The sequence below is a fragment of the Macrotis lagotis genome, chromosome 5 (genome assembly GCF_037893015.1).
Source record: "Macrotis lagotis isolate mMagLag1 chromosome 5, bilby.v1.9.chrom.fasta, whole genome shotgun sequence".
Taxonomy (NCBI): domain Eukaryota; kingdom Metazoa; phylum Chordata; class Mammalia; order Peramelemorphia; family Peramelidae; genus Macrotis; species Macrotis lagotis.
Genome location: NC_133662.1, coordinates 83,007,783 through 83,028,982, shown reverse-complemented (window position 1 = coordinate 83,028,982; position 21,200 = coordinate 83,007,783). Strand labels below are relative to the sequence as shown.

At 40.4% G+C, this 21,200-nt stretch overlaps 1 protein-coding gene across 7 annotated transcripts in view; it reads left to right on the top strand.

The window, feature by feature from the left end:
• Positions 1–16,051, top strand: part of BACH2 (BTB domain and CNC homolog 2) — a 408,794-nt gene extending 392,743 nt beyond the window's left edge. For all 7 annotated transcript variants that reach the window (XM_074187165.1, XM_074187170.1, XM_074187167.1 and 4 more), the window contains 2 exons: positions 4,559–4,765; positions 9,215–16,051. In XM_074187165.1, the coding sequence (XP_074043266.1) occupies positions 4,559–4,765; positions 9,215–9,694 (687 nt within the window). In that variant the 3' untranslated portion in view covers positions 9,695–16,051. The remainder of the gene's footprint in view (positions 1–4,558; positions 4,766–9,214) is intronic.
• The last annotated feature ends 5,149 nt before the right edge of the window (positions 16,052–21,200 follow it).

Here is a 21,200-nt window from a genome sequence, read left to right as displayed (position 1 = left end):
CCAGAATTTCACCGGTGACAATAGGACAGGGTTTGGCATGTGACAGATAACATCAGCCAAAGCTTTGGGAAACTTCACCCCGAGCCTGGCCCTGAAGAGCTTCCAAACCTGGTTCTGATATAAATTGACAAAGAAATTTACACACAAGGGATTGAAAAATGAAGCGATTGCTTTAGACCCGAGGATTCAGAAGTTCCAACATAGGTGGAGAGCCAAAAGGAACAGAGAAAACACGTGTGAGTTTGGGGTTAATGGCTGCTCAGGCAGCCCTCGAGAGGTAATGCTTCAGCATCTGAACACCAAGGAGGAGTGGGTTTCTCTTTTGGGAATCTGGTTTGGGAAATCCAGGTAAATCCCTTTTCTATGGCAACTGATAGCTGGGAGCCATAGGAAAGGCTTCCTGTATCTGGAGGAAAGTTTGGGTATTTAGTGCCATCTGCTGGGTAATTCAGGCCTGGCAGGCTCTAAAAATGAGGATTAAAATTTCAATGTGGACCTGAGTTTGCTTCTTGGCCCATAAACATAAACCTTTCATATCCCCAAGGAACGAGAAATAAGCCATCAGTTTACTGGCTTAACTGGGAGAAACTGCACAGTCATCAAATATCCTAGAAAGCGTGGATAGCGTGAACTCTTTCTAAGAAGACCAGGAACCTGATTTGAATAAGGGTCTGAATCCTAAAACAAAGCAGCTTTGGGTTTTGGGGTGGGGGCAGTCTTGATGGTGAAGGGATAAGAGGAGTCCCTTCCTGTGACTTCATCAACATAAGGAATTCACAATGTGGAAATTACCTGCACAGATTACAGATAGTAAGTCCTCTGTCACTTATCTCTCCGTGACATGGAAAGTGTATTATCACATTTCATCCTCTCAATAGCCCCGGCAGATCAGTGTTGTTATTATTATCATTGTTTTATAGTTAAGGAAACTGAGGCACTCAGGCTAAATGTCTTGATAAGTAAATGTCTAAGGCTCGATTTCCAACTTGGGTCTTACTTACTTGCTTGCTTACTTACTAACTTACGATCTTGTTCACGAACTTATTTGCTTGCTTGCTTGCTTGCTTGCTTACTAACTTATTAACTTGCTTGCTTACTTACTAATTAACTTATTTACTCACTTACTCATTCCAGATCCACTCTTTCTAGGGTATTAGCAGTGCATTTTCTGGATCCCCAAGCCACCAATCTCTATGCCCTTCAGTGCCCTGGCACTGTCATTCAACTTACTTAGGTAACCTAAAGTCCCTTGGGCTTTGGCATATGCCCAATCCTTAGGACCCCTGACCTCTGTCTCAACCTTGTGACTGACCCTTGTTTTATGTGTGGTCTTCCCATTTAAAAAGTGAGATCCTTGGAAACGGACTTTTTTCCTGTTTGTCTCCTTGGTGCTTAACACTGGTTTTTTAGCACATTTTTTGTTTTGTTTTAGTAAATGCTTTTCCCTTCATTTACTACTCCTTTATGGTCTGAAAGGACTGCCTGGGCACTAAGAAGTTCAGAGACTTGCCCCAAGGTCACAGAACCATTATCTTTCTGACTTCCAGAACCAGCTTTCTATCTATTCTATCATATGGCCTCTTATTGTAGAGGGTTTAGTAAATAACCAGTCAGTTTTCAGTCAAATTCTAACATGGGAGAAAACCTGCTTCTTTAGACTTTTGCCAAAACTAGCTTTGAATGAACTCATTTTTATTTATTTTCATTTTTATGATGGACTTATTACATTTCAAATATGTAAGGAACTATATGTGTGTGCATATATATTATATATATTAAATATATTATGTATATGAATTTGTGAACTTCTGTTACAATCTGGTGCATTCAGTTTTGTCAGGATTCTTTGATCTGTAGACTTAAGAGGAGCCGTGATTTCATCAGTGGGAAGACAGCTTCCATGGACTCAAATTGCAGCTCCTCCATTCCTTAGGAGAGGAATTTGATTAGTTGTTGTGGCGTCACAAGGCAGCGAGGTTCCCAGATCACCTCTACCTTTGATCAAGGGAAGGACTTCAGGGAGGGCATCATCAGCTACCCAGGGATGGTCCTGGCTACAAGGCAGTTCTCTTTTCTGTCTACCACCCAATATTGCTTTTCTCAACTCTGACATATTCACCACGTGATGCTGAGCAAGCCACTTCCTCTCAATACTCTAGGTAACCTTCTAAGATTAGTAGTTTCAGTCTGCACTGGTAAAGATTTCCTCACCAGGAACTTTCTTCCTTCTTGTAAGTCATTTTCAATTGTGGCAACTCTTTGTGACTTCTTATGAGGTTTTCTTGTCAAAAATACTAAGAGTAGTTTGCCTTTATGAGAAAACTAAGGTAAACAGGGTCACAGGGCCTAGTAAGATGAGCCTTCCTAACTCTAGGTCCAACACTATCCCTGTGCCATCTATCTGTCCATGAAAAATAGTAAGTCGCAATCTTCATCAATCAACATTCCTCCAGGCAGAGCATTGTAATAACGAGATACTTTACAAAATACGGAGAAGAGTTGCTGACTTCTGGGGTGTTGTTTTCTAACTCCAGGGGATTGGAATTAATTTGTCTGCCCAGGCTGACAAGAAAATAGTTAGGAAATGTAATACCGATCTACCAATCTACCAAACCCTAGGATACCTGACTTAAGTGCATCCGTAGGCATATCTATACAGCATATTGAGTTGAAGGCAGAGGGCCAGGGTTCTAATTTCAGGCCATGACTTATGACTTTGGACCTCTTGCTTCACTTCTGTGACTCAGCATTCTCATCTTTAAAATGAGGGAGTTGGACTAGATGGTCTGTGCTGTCCCTTAAAGCTCTAAATCCTTTGATCATCCCTTAAGTCATTTAAGTCTTCACTCCTCAATTCCCCATCCACAAAATGAGGGCAGTGTGAGTTGTACCTCCTACTTAATTAACAAAGTTATTGAAAGACCCCCGAGAAGCGGGTTAAAAAAAAACCTTGGTAGGCTGGAGTGATAGTCCCCCATTTTAGTTAAAATAAACAATTCCAGTTTCCATAGTGCTTAAGTGTTGGAGGCAGGCTGTCTTCCTAGAGGCATAGTGTCCAGTATCATAAAGACCCCTACACTTAAGCCCAATCACAGAACTGAAGTATTATGTACATTTCTATAAACCACATTTTTAAAAAGAATATTAGTGAACTGGATTATATCCAGAAAAGAGTAAACAGGATGGTTATGGGACTAGTAACCAGGCTGTATTGAGATCAGCTGAAGGAACCCGGGGGTTTTTAGCCTGGAGAAAAAAGTGGCTTGGAAGAGGAGGAGTGTTGCATTTTAGATGATGATGTCTCTACTTGGCTGCAGAGGAAAGAACTAGGAAGTTGAGCTTTGCAGTTTCTCCAGAATATTAGATACCTGCAGGGCTGAACTAATAAATGTTGAACAAACCAGGTTTTGGGGGGGGGCAGGAAGCAGGGATGAGGGGGAAGGTACGCAGGAGACACTTAATTTTATCCTGTACATTAGCATTTTCTCCACCACTTTATTAAATCTGGACACCCAAAAGGACAATAAATCAAGCCCTGATTTAGAGTTGTTTGCCAATTAGTATAAAAATTGAATTAAAAAAAAGGTATTAGTTATCTGCAGCACATTGTTGGGTACCCATTTATTCCACTATTTGGTACTCAAGCACTACCTTAGTTGATACTTTCCATATGGCTAGTGATTTCATAAGGATTACTAAAATAATCCATTTAAATTAGTATTAATGAGACTTTCACATTATTTTCTTTACATTCTAGGACTGACAGACCTTCATCCTGTTCTCCACATTCAGCTTTCTATCATCTTTTTCCTTGTCTTTAGGCAGGATATATCCTGAGCCTGAATTGCACCTTCTCCTTCACCCCCTACCTCTTAGAATGCTCTAGTTTTATGTAAGTCTCAGCTGAACCTAGTCCTGATCATGTACATGCTTACCTGTGTCTTGTTGTATCCCCACAGTAATGTAGAAACTCTTTGAGAGAGAATCATAGTGTCATAAGGCTAGTCCAAACCTCTTGTCTTACAGATGAAGAAACTGAGACCTAGAAAAGGGAAAGGACTTAAAGTCATACCCAGGTAGTGTCAAAGATGTAACTTGAACCTGGGGCCATCTTGATTCTGTAACCGGTGTTCTTTCTCACTGCCATCTATACCTAGAGGGAGCTTAATTAAACATTTAATTAAATACTGAAGTAAATTTAAATACTTAAACTAGATTAGATTATGAAAAAAGTGCTATGTTATTTAAAAATCTGTTCATTTCAGTATACATATATTTGTAGATATATATATATTTATATTTTTTCTTAAGTTCTACTGATACTCAAACACAGCATATGTATTTGTTGCTTACTTTTGTATTCTACCTTAACTATGTTGGAATTCTCTATATTTAAAAATGTAAAGCTGCTGTCCCTATTGTATCCTCTAAACCAGTAACAGATTCATTTTCCTATTTATCCTCACTAACCAGTGGTATTTTGGGGAAGATATTTTATCTGTTAGAATTATACAGTAGTCATTCTGTAATAACCAGTGATCTTCATCCTTGGTTTCAGGTCAAACTTCCCTTTCCTGTCGATCAAATCACAGATCTTCCAAGGAACGATTTCCAGATGATGATAAAGATGCACAAATTAACCTCAGAACAGTTAGAGTTCATTCATGATGTTCGTCGTCGTAGCAAGAATCGGATTGCAGCTCAACGCTGCCGCAAAAGGAAACTGGACTGCATTCAGAATTTAGAATGTGAAATACGGAAATTGGTGAGTTGCGTCAATCCAACCTCTTGTTCTACAATTAGAAATCTCTGGGGTGCTGGAAAAGTTGGCTAGTGGAAACAAGAATTAAGGGAAATCTCCAAAAAAAAAAAGACCAGCATCCAGGAAAGGATTATAATTGTTTAATTTTATTTTAAAATGATGCCCCCAAAGCAAATTATAGCTGCAAGTATTTATTTATATAAAGCTAATTCTATTTGGCTTGTCTTCCTTTGAAAACTAGCCTGCTCTTGAAGAGCATCATCCCCCAAACTCTCCAGCCCCTGTACCTTTTCTTATTATTTATCCTCTCATGGCAATAGCTGCTGTTGCTCATCTTTGTTTCCCTTACCTTCTACTAACCCCAGCAATACTTAAATAAAATTTTTGACCCTAAAAAAAATTTCAAATTTTATTTAGAAATGAGCCTATGATAACTCTCTTGATTCAAGGCAAAGGCCTGGACATGATGATTTCACAAGGTCTTTTTCAGCTCTAATGCCTAGGATTCTGTGTCATTCATTCTGTCATCCAATAGACATCCTATTCCACGTGCTTAAGAGTATCTCATTCATTCTCCTGTAATGAAGAGAAATGAAGTTTAAAGTTCCCTTCCACTCCCTTTCCTTCCAAGACAATTATTGCTCATAATAGCAGTCTGCCTCAGTTCCATAAAATTCTTCCATCCCCACGTTTCCAAGGAACTGAAGAGTGCAGCCCATCACCGAGGCCATGCCCACATTAGCCTGGGAAATGAAAAATGTATCAACATTGCATCATACAGAGTTGCTGTGATATTGCCCCATTATTACTATGCTTCAAAGCAGCCTTTTCCCTTATTTTAAGCCTCTAGCTTGATAAAAATAAAGCAGAAAAGTGAAGCCACTTGAAAAGTAGAAGGAGCTCTTAAGTGCTTTATAATCAGTGTTAAGAAGCTGTCTCAGCCTCAGTGTCCCCACTGGGGAAGGAGCACCCACACCCACCTTCCTCTCCCTTTGAAGCTCTCCTCATGTCTCGCTTACACCACCTCCTCTCCATCATACCAGTGTGGTCCGCAGGGTCCTCCTGGGGCAGCCTCCCACTGGGGCTGAAGCCCAGGAAGCTTGGCTTTCCTCTGCCCCGCACCAGAGGCTCATTTCCCTCCTCTGATTCAGACCTTGTGTGAGAGCCAGACGGCTCCAACTTTCCCAAACTTCTTGGGGTCCTTCCTATCTCCCATCCACCCCCTCAGAATTTTTTGTCTCCAGCACGCACCACACAGCTTTTGCAAACTTGCCTAATGTATTTCTCTCAAGTTACACATCTACATCTGTTTATTTTTCATTTTTTAAACATGTTTTCTTGGTAAATTTATAAATATTTTAGCAGGTGCCCTTTCCCTGTGTAAATCTCTCAGACACACATGGCCACCCTGCCTGCCAGATTGCGTTTCCTTTCTCTCACATTCGCCACATAAGGACTCATTTTCTTTCTTGGGTTTCTGCTTGCTTGATATTCATCTTCTCTCTCCTCATCTCTTCTTCTCTTCCTGTTCCCCTTTTTCCCTTGTTATTTCTATCCTCTCTTCCCTTATCTCCCTTACACAGAAGATATTTGTACACACACTCACAGTTACACACTCAGACAAAGTCACAGACACACACACACGCGCGCGCGCATGCGCGCGCACACTTTGGCCAGGGTACCAAAGAGAAGGGCATGAAAAGCCAAAGGCATCCATGCCTGCCCAGGGCTATGATGCCCAGTAGCCACTGGTGTGACCTGCAACCGTTGGATCAATCACTTAATAAATATATTTATTAGCATCTACTGCATTGCAGACACTGCTGAGCACCATATGTCTGTATTAACAGAGGTGATGCTAAGTTGTTCAAGAAGCAATCGCTTCCTTCAGCCTTTGGCCTTTCCTCCTTATCCTTTCTGTTGCCCATCTCTTAGGCAGTCTTTGCTTGGAGACAATGAGCAGAGGGTCCAAGCTTCCTCTCCAAATGGCAGGTGAGCTGTCCTTGTGTGGCGCCTCCCACACACACAGATTGCCGCGTCAGTCACTGCAGCTTTCCTGCCGCCCTCAAACCTGGCACAGCTGAGAACACGAGACTCTGCCAGTGCCAGAGGGATGGATCCAGCTGTGCCTGGGAGCTGCCCAGAGAAAACAGTGATTGGCACAGCCCCAGAGGAAGGGCTCCCAGAGTGCGCAGGAAAGGAGAGGCCTCTTCTGGAGCCGTCACACTGGCAGGGGAGCCTAGCGGGGCCACTCTGCCAGTCTGATTCAGCACAGGAGGGGGAGTCTGGAACTTAAAACTGAAGAGTAGCGCTTTCATATGTAAAACCTATGAGTAGTTATCATGTGGCTTGAATCAAAACCTCTAGTATTTAATGATAGACTAACTGCAAAGACTAATCCACTCATCCTTAAAAAGATTCCAAATGAAGCTACTCTGTTGACTTGGGCCATTCCCACATTCACAAAATAAAAAGACCAAGGACATGACAACCAGTCAGAGCATTTTAATCCCCGTAATGGTAATCATTGCTTCACTAGTATAAATTGTGTTAGTGTTAGTGTTAGAAGGGACCTTAGACGTTGTCTCATCCAGTCCCTTTCATTTTACAAATGAGGAAACTGAGACCAAGGGAAAGGAAGTTTTTTGGGGTTGTTTGGGTTTTTTTGTTTGTTTTTTTGTCTTCCGCCTTTCTTTATTTTGTGTATCTGGCAGCAACACCACCTGAAAAAATAGAGAGGAAGTTTTTAACCACAACTACAGATATTGGTTGTGAAAACTACCAGTTTCAGTTGGTTGATGACAAAAATCTATAATTACTGCTCTAAGTCATTTTATCATAAAAGTAGATAAATTGTACACAAATCCTGCTTAATCAAAAGTTCACTATAACTTCATGGGAAAGGAAAGAGGCTAGCAAACTTTTGGTGTACAAACAGAATTAAGACAATAGACAAATAATTCAGTAGCTACACTTGGACCTTACTTTATCATGGCTTTTAGACTGAAGAAGAAATCTCCTCCAATAAAGTCTTCCTCGGAGTCTTACACTACACCTCATTGTTGTAACGAGTGGGGAGGACTCTGAATTCTCAAAGCCTACAAGGAGAGGTCAAGTTTTGGCAGGTCCTGCCATGCCAAAAACACTTCAAGTGGAGGAGGCCTAGGGACAGATTAGACATCTCTTGTCCAAGGACTAGCCTTTATAAGTTTGGAAAGGGTCATTACTAAGTCAGCTCTAAGGTAATGAATTTTTTCAACCACAGCATCTCTCAAAAAACATTTCTAAATTACCAGAGTTGCTATCTGCATGAAGGTGATTATCCACAGTGCTGACATTATAAATCCTTAAAGTGAGTATTGAAATATAACTTAATTATTACACACACACACACACACCCTCTCTTGTATTCTTACTGATCAAATCTCTGATTTCACTCTATTGTTGAATTCTATTTGTACTTTAAATTTCTCTTTTTTCTTCTCTCATGAATTTTTAGTGAAATTTTGATTATCAGGACAGTTTTGCTTTGTATAATTACTCTACTTACATGAAAAAGGATCAAGGGGCAGCAATAATAGTTAATGTGGTTGATGGAGAACTTTATAATTCATCATTGCATTTGAGCCTTGGGACAGCAGTGTGAAGTAGACAAGCCAAATAATATCCACATCAAGGGACCTAGCCCCAGGTCACAAAGCCTCAATTCTAATCCAAGCCTTCTGCCTTCCTGTCCAGTCTTCTATTCACTATGTCTTAGCTGCTTCTCTAAAGAATACAAGTTAATTTCCTGGAACTTCTTTTTTTTCCCATATTTCCAGGGTATTTCCCTACAAGTTCCCCTACACAAAATTAACAGCATCACAGATTTAAACTTGGAAATATCTATACAAACCAAACTCCTCATTTTATGGATAAGAAAAAACTGAGACCCAGAGGGATTAAATTGTTTGCCCCAGGATATATAGAGTGGTAGGACTGAGATTTGAACCCAGACCCTCTGGGACCAAATCCAGTGCTCTTTCCAATATCAATCTATCGAACTGGAAAAAGGAGAATAAAGTAATAATCCTTAACTAACAAAGTAAATTCTTCTTTCTTCCCCCCCCAAAAAAAATCAGAAACCACATTCAGTATACTCAACTTGTTGAGGCAGAAAAGTCTTCTGATGCATTTTAAAAAGATATTTAATCATTAGTTTGTAAACAAAGAGAATTTGCTGATTTCCTGCCTGTTCCCTAAGAAGTCTAGTTAACCAAATATTTGGACCTCTATACAGAGTAATATGAGCTTTCCAGAATGCTGGTGCCTAGGTCCAATAGAAGCATGAGGGTCCTGGTATAATCCAGGATGTCTCAGACCCCTGCTAGTTTGTCACAAATTCACTAGAAAAGTGACTAGGGTGGGCCTTGGGTTTCATTGAAACCTTGACTTTGGTTCTCTTCCCTGCAGGTATGCGAGAAAGAAAAACTGTTATCTGAAAGAAATCAACTGAAAGCCTGCATGGGGGAACTCTTAGATAATTTCTCCTGCCTTTCCCAAGAAGTCTGCAGGGATATCCAGAGCCCTGAGCAGATCCAAGCCCTGCATAGGTATTGCCCCGTGCTCAGGCCGATGGATCTCCCCACAGCCACCAGTATTAATCCTTCGCCCACCGGCTTGGAGCAAAATCTGGCAGCGTCCCAGTGTGTAGGGGAAAGCATGCAGTGCTGTTTGGACCAAGGGACAGTGCCCCTTGGAACCCCCTGGCTACCCAACAACGTGGCAGAGAATTGTACAGCTGGGAGGAGGTTGGATGGAGCTGACCAAGGTACCTACCCAGAGAGAGGGCCCTCTCTCGAACCAAGGAGCCAAACGGTAACCGTGGACTTCTGCCAGGAAATGACTGATAAATGTACAACAGACGAACAGCCCAGGAAAGATTATACCTAGTGACTTGGGCCCCAACATCCCCACCCAGACAAATGTTCGTCAATCAGCCTGTGGCCAGTTCATTTGTCGTCTGGAAGAACGAATTTGGTGCACACTACAGTGGTCTTAGCAGCAATACTGTTTTTAAGTATTTCCTCCTCCCTCCAAGCAGGAGTTACCTAGTTATCTTCACAATGGTGCTAACCCTTGCCTAGGCAGGGAACTCAAACAGTGGCAACACTGTCAGTTTTTATATATTAATTTCAATCTTAACAGGGATGGACAGAACACCTCTGAGGACCCAACCACAGATTATTTTCTCAGTGGCCCATGTCACAAAACCCTATCTCAGGAATTTCCTCTGAATGTTCAATTTTTTTTCATTGAAGACAGCTTCTATACACATCAAAGTTTTATAACTAAACTGTACATATAATATATATAATATATAAAAATATATCTCCATATGCAAAAGTCCCTGCATGCCTCAATTTTCTCATCCTAAAACTGGAAACTTTTCATTTCTAATGTATAAACAAGTTCCAACATTCCTTTTTTTCCTTTCTTTTCTTTTCTTTCTTTCTTTTTTTTTTTTTTTTGCCTTTGATGCTAGAAGTAGTTTGGTAACTTGTTATGGTGGTAATTTTTTTTTTCTTGGTTCAAAGTTCATCAATATTACTCAGTTTGTACTTATTTATGAAAAAATCAACATTGAAAGCTTATTTGAGAGTTGATTGCAGAGTTTTTGTTTTGTTTTGTTTAATTTTGGGCACAGATAAATGGTGCCATCTGAGCATTGTGGATTTTTTTTTCTTGCAGATACTGTACAGTAATGGTCAACTTTGCCACTTGCACTGAGTTTGGGGTCAAACCTATTTTCGTAAATGAAGTTGTAACTTCAGTATAACTCGAGTATACTGTATATTATTTGCTTTATAGTTTAAAAAAAAGTAAAACATTTTAGGTAATTAAAAAAAGCACTCAGGTGATAATTATGTAGGAGAAACAATCTTGCCAAATAATGAATTCACCCTCCAATTTGTAGATGATAATCTGCTTGAATATTTTTGTATTTCAACCCCTTAGCCCCCTCCTTTCCCTTTCCACCAATCAAATTTTAAATGCATCTATAGTTAGTGGTGGATGCTTGGATGTCCAGATTCCTAGGTGGGAAGAGAGTTTGGGCATCCCACTTGAAAAATGCATCAGTAACAGGTGATTTTACACCAGGATTCTATAGGTGTTGGTGAATAGAAATCAAGTTCTGTTTTCTTCCCCAAGGAAGTAAGTTGTGGTCTAGTCACTGCTTACTCTCTGATGGGTTCTGCTATAGGATCTTCTCTTTTGAAGTCATGGCCATCAACCCAGCTACCTTTAGAGAAGGTCAGTCTCCCTAAAGATAGCTGACTCAATTGGTTGAGCTGTAGATTAATACTGAACCAGTGGCCAATCTTGGAATGGTCCAGGGGGCCAGTGAAGCCAACGTGCCCCAGATAGGAGAGATAGCAGTGCAGTTGCAAGCCCAAAGTCTCCTCCTGGCATAGGCAGAAGAGGGTTGTTGTGTTTTTTTTTCCTCCCTTCCTCCTCCAAGTGCATTGAGTTGTGTTTTGAGGTTATTTCACTGTCCTGCTGCCCAAGGAAGTCCATGGCTCACCCTGAGACTTCAGGCAAGACAATACCAGAACTCTTCCTAATGGCATTTTTCCTCTCTTGCTGCAAAACTGGTTGGCTCTGCACATCTGTATAAAGAGAACAGCTTATCCTCAGTCCCAGGGGATGATGTTCTCCTCTGGTGCAAACGTTTACACATGAGGTGTGTGCTAGTGTTTCTCTTCAAGCCCTTAGTAGCTCAACATCTTTCCTTAGGAGGAGGAATCAGCTCCCTCACTCCATCATGAATATGGACCTTCTTGAATGCCCTGGTCTTAACACCCCTTGACCCTGTGGCTACAGTCTGGCTCTGGAGGAGAATTGTGTATGGTTTGATATGGGGCTAGGGTGGGAGGGCTCAACAGGGGCTAGGTGGCTGATTTTTGGTTCTTTCTTTATGCCACTGTTTGGACAATATTAAAGCCGCATGTAAAAGGGGGAAGTTAGTAAAAAAAATGTAGGCAAAAAAGTGAAACCATAATAACATGTTTTAGTATTAACTTTTTTCTGTACAAAATACTAGCTCTAAATGTTTAAATATGTATGGATGCCAGAAACTGTTGATTCACACAGTAGGGGGGAAAAAAAGCCTTTTCTTTTAAAATGCTTTCATTTTGAAGACCTGCCTCTAGGTTTTTATTTTTATGTATATGTATATGTGCATGTGTGTGTGTGTGTGTGTGTGTGTGTGTGTGTGTGTGTGTGTGTCTGAAACAGGTTTTTTTTTATAAGGCCCTCTATGGATAATTCATTTTTTCTTATTTGTTGTTATTGTTGTCGGAATTTCTTGACCTTGTAAAGTAATTCTTTATTTCACCATAAAGTTTTCATTTACGGGAGACAATGGTGACAGCAAGAATTCTAAACTAAATGTGAATCACATGATCACTTCATAGGCTTTTGTTATCAGGAGGGGTCAGCTGACAGTATTTTTTAAACTATTTTTGTTGTTGCCTTTTTAATGACCTCCTCTTTTTTTGTTTTTTGGGTTTTTGGTTTGTTTTGTTGTTTTTGTTTTTGTTTTTGTTTTTTACTGTTCTATGAGTAAATAACTAACTAAGTCTGCACCAGCTTCTTGACATGATTTTACCCAATTAAACAACTCATGTGCAACTGGTAGTCTTGACCTCATTCCATCCTTTGTGCGTATTATTGTTCTTGTTACTTTTAAACACCCACAGACCTTGTGCTGCAGCTATTGGTTCTAGCCCGGCTCTCGCTGATGGTGAAACTGTTTATTTTTTTCCCTCCCCTGGCTCTGTCTACTACCCCAACTTTTGCCATGGGAACTATTGATGAAAACCATTACTCAGGTGGGGAAAAAAACATTTTCTAGCTTTTGGGGATTCATTTTTCAATTATATTTATTTAACCCCAATGAAGTAACCGATTTCATGTAATTGCTGAAATGCTATGGATGTGGTTTTGGCTATTCTGAACCATGTGCTTATCAAATCTGTTACTGATTCATTTGGAGAGAATTAAAAGGGAGATACTTGGGAGGGTTAGATATGGGACTGAATCTGAACTGGCTCCCCTGCAGTACAGAGAATTTCCAGATCAAAAATAGATTACCCTTTTCCCTCTTCTCTTCCCCACGCAAAAATAAATTAAAAGAAAAGGGGGAGGGGGTAAAAATACCAGCCAGAAAAAACAATTTACACAAAATTAAAATCTTTTTGAAATTACTTCCAAAATAAAGAGAAATCATCCCTTTTTATCCATGGCCAAAGTTCTAGTGGTATCTACATTGGATCCAAGTGGCTTCCATCCACTGGGACAACCAAAAATTGGGGCAGCAGCAATGAGTAGGCAGATCTCACGCCAGCTTAGTGTTCCCTTTTCATCTGCCTTCTCCATGCTCCCGGATCACCAGAAAAACCTCATTTAATTTAAGCTTATTGTGCTATTGTCACTCAAATGTTTTGTGGTGTATATTTGTTTCTGCACATTCTCTGGGGGTGCCTTGAATAAGACAGAACTCCATCGCACACTGATTCTGGAACAAATTGTTGGAAAAGAAAAAGAAAAACTCAAGTTACTAGGACACCCTAATATTTATATCATGGACTTCCTAATGTATAATGACTCAGGCGTCAAGAGTTTGATGCTGCAGTAGAAGACTATTGTTTTGTATAGTGTACGAGTAATTTATTAAATGTCTTTCTAAGGGTATGCTGCTTTTAAGATGCACTATATTTTGGGATTTAATCCTTATGTTATTGTTTTCCCAAGGAAGTAAAAATGTATTACAAAGGCTAACCATAGTGATTAGTAAGCCAACTACTACCTCCCTTTTTGAAAGGAGAGTGGGGACTAACTACAGTAATTGCATTAGATTAACTGGTATAGGAGAAGTGTTCTAATGTTAAATTCATCACTGCTGTGGAAAGGTCCAATGCAAATTTTTTAGCTATTTTAAATGCTTTATAATTGCCTAATTGCCAGTTTTAAACACACACAGACACACACACACACACACACACACACACACACACACACACACACGGAATTATAACCCTATCAGAAGACAGTCCCTGTAATAAACCCAAAAAGTCAACCATAATGTCCTGTTATTGGAATCTACAACACATTTTAGATGAACTACAGGTTCCTGACTGTAAAAATTAGAAATAAGAAATTAAAAAACCAGTATACTCCTAGGGTATACTTTTCAAGCTTTCACAAGGTATTACCCCCTCTCTTTTTGCCCTACATGGTTCTACTGACTGCACCCTCTCCACCCCCACCCCAATTTCATCTTAAGAATTGCTTTTTCAGCCTTTTCAAACCAGACAAACCCCATTGTCACCGCTTACCATGGCAAGTGATTCTATCTCCAATTCACTGGGAATGCCTGCACAGTCATTGCTTTTTGAAGTTTTCCCAGTGGAGGTGAATTTCTCACAGAAGCAGGAAGGGCTCGTGGCAGCTACAAGCCACATGTCAACAGATCTTGCTGAAGATACACTAGCTACAGGACCTTTTTTAATATAAAAAATGTATATATTCTGTTGTGAGCTAGTATTTTCTTCTCCATGTTGATGGTTTTTATTTTAGGTTATGTTTCTGGCAAAGCAGTCCTTTGTGTGATTTGGTCTATGTGGATCTAGCATCCATGTAGGAAGCGTGTGTGGGTGTATGTATGTATGTGCTTTGTGTATAATATGTATATGTATGTGTATTTATAATACAACCTGAACTATTTTATGACCCAGGCATCATCGCTGATGCTGTAGAATCCAATATACATGAACACACATGTGTGTGCAAAGAATATATGTATATAGAAAAAACCTATTGTGGCGGATTAGGGATAAATTATTGATCTGACAGTGCAACAACATAGCTTGCAACAAAAAGTAAATGTACAGTATTTTCCTACACTCCACCATGGTAGATGATATTTATACTAAACTAATATCAGTGACAAGTTTTTAATTGTAAGCATAAGACATTTGCCATTTTGTGAAGAAAACCACTTTGGTGAGGGGGGGGGCGGTCAACTTGAGTCATTTTTATTTAATGTTGTAACATGGTGATTAGCCAAATCCGACAGCTGATGAAATAAACAGTTCTGTGAATCTCCACTTTCATTCCAGTAGTACTGACCTCAAATCAAAGACTGGCCCTCTCTATGAGCAGAAGTGCAGCAAGACCAGACATTTCACTCAGATTTATATGTGTGCCAAAAAAAAAAAAAACACCCCCAGGGATGGGGGGGTGGTAGGAGAGGGTGGTGTTGTTGGGAGCATTGGGTTAAGAACTGTGCCCCAGAAAAAAGTAGAAGCATCTTGAGTTGGTCAAAAGCCTTTTCTCAGGGTGATTCTCAGACCTCTACCATTTCTGGAGACAGGTGTATGTGTGTATGTATGAGTGTGGTCTGTGTGTGTGTGTGTGTGTGTGTGTGTGTGTGTGTGTGTGTGTGTGACTCCTACCCACCTGGCTCATGTTCGAACAGAGGGTATCTGGCATGTCTGTATATACAGTGTCTTTGAGGGCCCCGACTCAGGAGCACCCAGAGAGCAAGCAGAAGTGATAGCAGAGCAGGGATCTTTGGGTGCTTGTCCTACTATTTGCACCATTCCTTTCAATCATCACTTAGGATTTCGAGGCCAGGAGTACCTGTAGAATTTGTTCCAGAACCAGTCCAATACAAGAGCACCTCTAATAAATGCCTTACAAACTTCAGAGGCCATATTCAGAACAGGGTTTTATCAGCGTATGCAAGGGGCTGCAGCCCCTCTTCTCTTCCTCCCCAGGTCAAACAGTATGGACAGTTTTCACACATATCTACCTGTATAATCCTCTGTACCTCTCATAACTGGTCAATGACTGTAACAGGTTACATCAGGTGTTTTTCTACATACTTTTTACACAGATTCTATGCGATTAATGTAACTTAATTCAATGCATCATTTAATTGTACTAGTTCTTAAGCTTGTCTTTATTTTTTTTCTAGGTGACTGTGGTTTCTTGTGATTTTTATTGTAAAAATGAGATGGCTGTTGATGCTTATTCTCTGTTACTAAGAATTTTTACCTTTTTTGGAAAAAAGCATTGCTATGAACTAATGAATTAAAACTTCATTTACTCGTTGTAAATACAGTATTGTGCAAAAAAAAAAGCCCAATCCTTTTCATTCATTTGAATTGCTAGTGTTAACTGAATTTTGTCTAGACACCATTTCTGTTGAAGAAATAAAGACATATCATTATGTATTGTAAACTGATTTTTCTGCCTCTAAAATTTGTTATACATGAATGCATTGGTATACCTTAATTACTTTTTGGTTTTTTTTTTTTATTTAAGGCAATGGGGTTAAGTGACTTGCCCGAGATCAGACAGCTAGGCAATTATTGTCTGAGGCCAGATTTGAACTCAGATACTCCTGACTCCAGGGCCAGTGCACTATCCACTGCACCATCTAACTGCCCCCTACAATAGAGTAATAGTAATTTAATGAATAAAGATCACATTTGTTCAGTCATGCCAAACTCTGTGTGACCCTTGTGGATCAACTGTCTTTGGGGTTTTCTTAACAAAGATGCTAGAATGATTTGCAGATGCTAGAATGATTTGCCATTCCCTTATCTAGTGTTTTTTTTTTTTTGCAAGGCAGATGGGGTTAAGTGGCTTGCCCAAGGCCACACAGCTAGGTAATTATTGTCTGAGACCGGATTTGAACCCAGGTACTCCTGACTCCAGGGCCGGTGCTTTATCCACTGCACCACCCCCTTGTCTAGTTTTATGCAAGCAAGGGTTGATTTGCCCAGTGTTCACATAGCTAGTAAGTATCCCTGATCTTTGTGATTCCAGGACTAGTGTTCTATCCACTTGCACCACTTAGCTACCCAGGACCTTGCTCTAGTTTGAATCTCTGCCTGTTTAACATGTAATCTGATAAGATTCTTTGAAAAAAAAAAAGTCTAAATTTTTACCAGGTCTCTTAACTTCCCAAAACTTTTGGCTTTAAGAAGCTTGATAAGGTAAATGAGACAAATTTGTAATCAACACATACTTTCACAGAAATTATAAGTGAGTTGAGGAGAAAGGACTTGATATTGGAATAGAATTTATGAGATTAACCTGAAAGACTTTCTTAAAGAACCTGTACCTTGAACTGATAAATAGAACCATAGGAGTGGCTAGGTGGCGCAGTGGATAGAGCACCGGCCCTGGAGTCATGAGTACCTGAGTTCAAATCCAGCCTCAGATACTTAATAATTACCTAGCTGTGTGGCCTTGGGCAAGCCACTTAACCCCATTTGCCTTGCAAAAACCTAAAAAAAAATAATAGAACCATAGATGTTGGTCTTCAATGCTTGTGGGATGTCTTAGAAAAATGTAGGGCAGAATAATGATACAAATTGAAAGGGATCAGAAAAGGAGATTTGGTCAACGTTTTCAGAGAATTAAAAATGAACCTTGCACTTGATATGAAAAAAGGTCTTTTTCTCAATGCGTCCTATGCATAGTCATAACCAGTACTTTAGAATTTTATAGACAAACCCAGACATTCTTCTGTTTAAAATACATGAAAACTTAAGGGAAAATGGCTAACCTGCAGGCCTACATAGGTCCCCCTGCCAAAGTACAGCTTTGTCAGATTGATTGAACTGAAGTCATCTTCAAATTTATACATTCATTCATTAAATTAAAAATTGCTGTAATGCTACAAAGTGCCAAACACAGAGAATATTTGGTTTGTTCAGCCTTTTGCTTTTTTAAAGCTGGTCTCGAATGGCTGAACCCTAGTCTCTTGAATCTCATTCCAATGACCTGTCTTACTGTACTGTTTGTGAGTTTGCAAAATTCAAGCATTCATTTTAAAGTAGCACTTCAGAAAAAGTCATAGGCATTCATACTATGAAAGTGTTCAATAGGAATAGTCTATTTGATCTATTTGCTCAAAGCCTTCCAAGGGAAGATAGCCCCAGCATGGGATAAAACCAACAAGCATTAAGAGCCTTTGTGCAATCAATCAAGAAGACTTTATTAAGAACTTAAAATACAGGGCAGCTAGGTGGCACAGTGGATAAAGCACCGGCCCTGGAGTCGGGAGTACCTAGGTTCAAATATGGTCTCAGACAATAATTACCTAGCTGTGTGGCCTTGGGCAAGCCGCTTAACCCCATTTGCCTTGCAAAAACTAAAAAAACTTAAAACTACTATGGGGGAAATGAGACATGAAGCAATCCCCGCCCTCAAGAAGCTTACATTTTATCAAGGAAAACAATGTACACATATATAAGTATATCCAAAATTACAAGAGTAATAGCAAAACATATACAGCACTTTACAAGCATTATCACATTTGACCAAAATAGATATACGAGATAAATTCAAGGTTATGGGGACAGGTAGGCACTAGCAACTAGACCTAGAGCAATCTAAAAAGTCTTGAGTATATTAGGGCTGAGCTTTGAAAGCAACTAGGGATGGTTACCAATAAAGGGATTTGAGAAAATTTCACAAAGAGATCACACTTCCGCCAAACCTTGAAGGACATTATAGAGAGTAGAAGTGAGGAGAGGGTATTAAAAGCAGAAGGGGCAAAGATATAAAAGCAAGAGATGAATGAATGAACGCTTAAGTTCAGGAAACTTCAGATTGTTGGGGATATAGAATATATAATAGAAAGTATATAAAATGAAACTGAAAAGGTTGATTGGAGTCAGATTTCAGCTCCATTTTTAATAGACAATGGTTGCTTCAGAGCAGGAGACTAACATAGGCAAATGTGTGTCTTAAGAAGACTTATTGCAGCATGAAAAATAAATTGGGGAGAAGAGACTAAAATCAGAAAGACTAATTAAGAAGCTATTGTAATAGGCCAGGTAGAAGATGATGGGGGCCTAAATTAGTGTAGTGACAAAATAAATGAAGAAATGAGATGGTTACAAGAGACATTATGAATGACACAACTTGATTTATTATGACTAAAGTAAGGGAAAGGAGTATGAAGGAGAGTAAAGAATCACTAATGATTGATTTCATTAACTGGATGACTAGGATAGACATGCCTTTGATCAAAAAATTTTAAAAGGGGAAAAAACAGTTTACCTAGATGACTGTACAAATGACCAAATCATAGACAGTTGGCATTGTTTTATATGTGTGTGTAAATATATCCAGCTTTCTGTGGAAAAAACTATGGGAAGCTTTGGACAAAAGATTGCTCAGGATGAAGAGGCCCAGATGAATTGATTGTAATCTGTTTCACTGGAAGGAAAACCCATACTAAAAAGATCACATTCTAATGGAATAGTATATAATTTATTAATTATATATATACATATAAAGAGATGGATATTTGTCATGCAGATACATATATTTGTGTGTTAGTGGCCATATAATATATGCCTATGCCAACTCTTCGATAGAAAACAAAGCCAGCACAAAAGAAAACACCAGCAGTCTGGATCTGTTGTCAGAGACCTGAGTTTTAATTCCCAGCTCTACTTATATGACCTTTGCTTCAGGACTTCAGTTCCCTCATCTGAATAATGAAGGAGGTTGGCCATATGACCTCTCAGATTCCTGTCACCTCTAGATCTATGATCCAAAGGTACTATGACCACTAGTAGAATGGTATCGAGCAGTCGATCAATCAATATGTCAGATGTTAGGGATTCAAAAACTAATAGCCTTTGTTCTTTTATTTTTCCTTCTAGTACTTCAGGGAGCTTCATTTAGTTATATGCATAGCTAAATAAGTATATATGAAACAAATACAAGGTGATATTTTTGGACTACAAGCACTAGCAGCTGGGAGAGGAATCAGGAGAAGTTTCATGTAGAAGTCTTTGAATCAGTTATCTATGGAACAAAAGCGCATATGAAATGTTCTTTTCCACAGCATTTTAGCAGACCCAACCTCATCTAAATGCTTCCTTCTACTCACACAGTTACCATCTTAATTCAGCCTTCATCATCATACTATTTCAACCTAATTGGTCCCGCAGAGTCAAGTCTCCCCGCTCCACTCCAATCCATCCTACACAGTCACCAAAATGCTTTTCCTTAAGAACAGATCTAACCCTATCACTGCCCTTTCTAAACTCTAATGACTATCTCCTCTAAATAAAATATAAACTCTCCTGTTGGGCATTTGAAGCCCTTCACAATCTGTTCCCAACCTATCTTTCCAGTCTGAATATGTATTATCTTTCTCTGTTCCTCACACCATTCATTCTATCTCCCACCTATGCATTTTGCACTGGCCATCCCTCATACCTAAAATACTCTCCCTTCTCCTTTCCTCCTTGTACAATCCCTTTCTTTAAGACATGGCTCGGGAGCAGCTAGGTGATGCAGATAAAGCACCTGCCCTGGGGTCAGGAGGATCTGAGTTCAAGTTTGCATCAAGCACTCACTGTGTGACCCTGGACAAGTCACTTCCCCTTCCATTTACCTCCATTTACCCCTTCCCCCATTGCCTCGCCAAAAAAAAATGTGGCTCTAGAGTCTCTTTCTTCTCACACATACCACTGCGATTATGCATTTATTTATAGTTCTTGTCTTTATCGTGTACATATTTATATGGGTACTTGTTGGGGAGGGGGGGAATTGTTTCTTTGTATATCCGGGAGATAATGCCGATTGATTGATTGATTGGCCGATTGATTACTTGGCACGTCTGCCCGAAAGAGTCCTCCAGCTTTCTGGGACAGGAAATGGGGAGGTGGGGAGAGGAGGAATATTATCTGGGATATCAAGTCCAGAACCCAAAAAGAGAGCGTTCAGGGCCGGGTGCATTCCGGGCCGATGCGGTTTGCAAGGGGCAAGGGGCAGGAGCAGGAGCAGAGGCAGGGGCAAGGGCAGAGGCAGGGGTAGGGGCAGAGGCAGGGACAGGGCAGGGGCAGGGGCAGGAACAGAGGGAGGGACAGGGACAGGGCAGGGGCAGAGGCAGGGGCAAGGGCAGAGGCAGGGGTAGGGGCAGAGGCAGGGACAGGGCAGGGGCAGGAACAGAGGGAGGGACAGGGACAGGGCAGGGGCAGAGGCAGGGGTAGGGGCAAGACAGGGGCAAGGGCAGGAGCAGGGGTAGAGGCAGCTACTCCCTCCCGGGAGGCAAGTTTCTTCTCAATCGTGCCTGCTAAAACTGGGAGGGGAAATCCGATTAATTGTAATAAAACACAGAGATCTGACGGAGAGAAGTCCGCTCAGCGCTCCGCGCCCGGGGAGCATCTCTCCACTCCGTACCGCTGCGGCCTCTGCCCAGGGGATGCGTGATTGGCTGGAAGGGCGGAGGCGAAGGGGACCACAGCATCACCATCTCACCCAAGCTTCCCTCCGCACTCGGGCTGCGGGGGGTGGGAGGTGAGGCTCATCCGGGCTTACTTTGTTTCCAGGAATTCTTTCAAAACCTTGCATT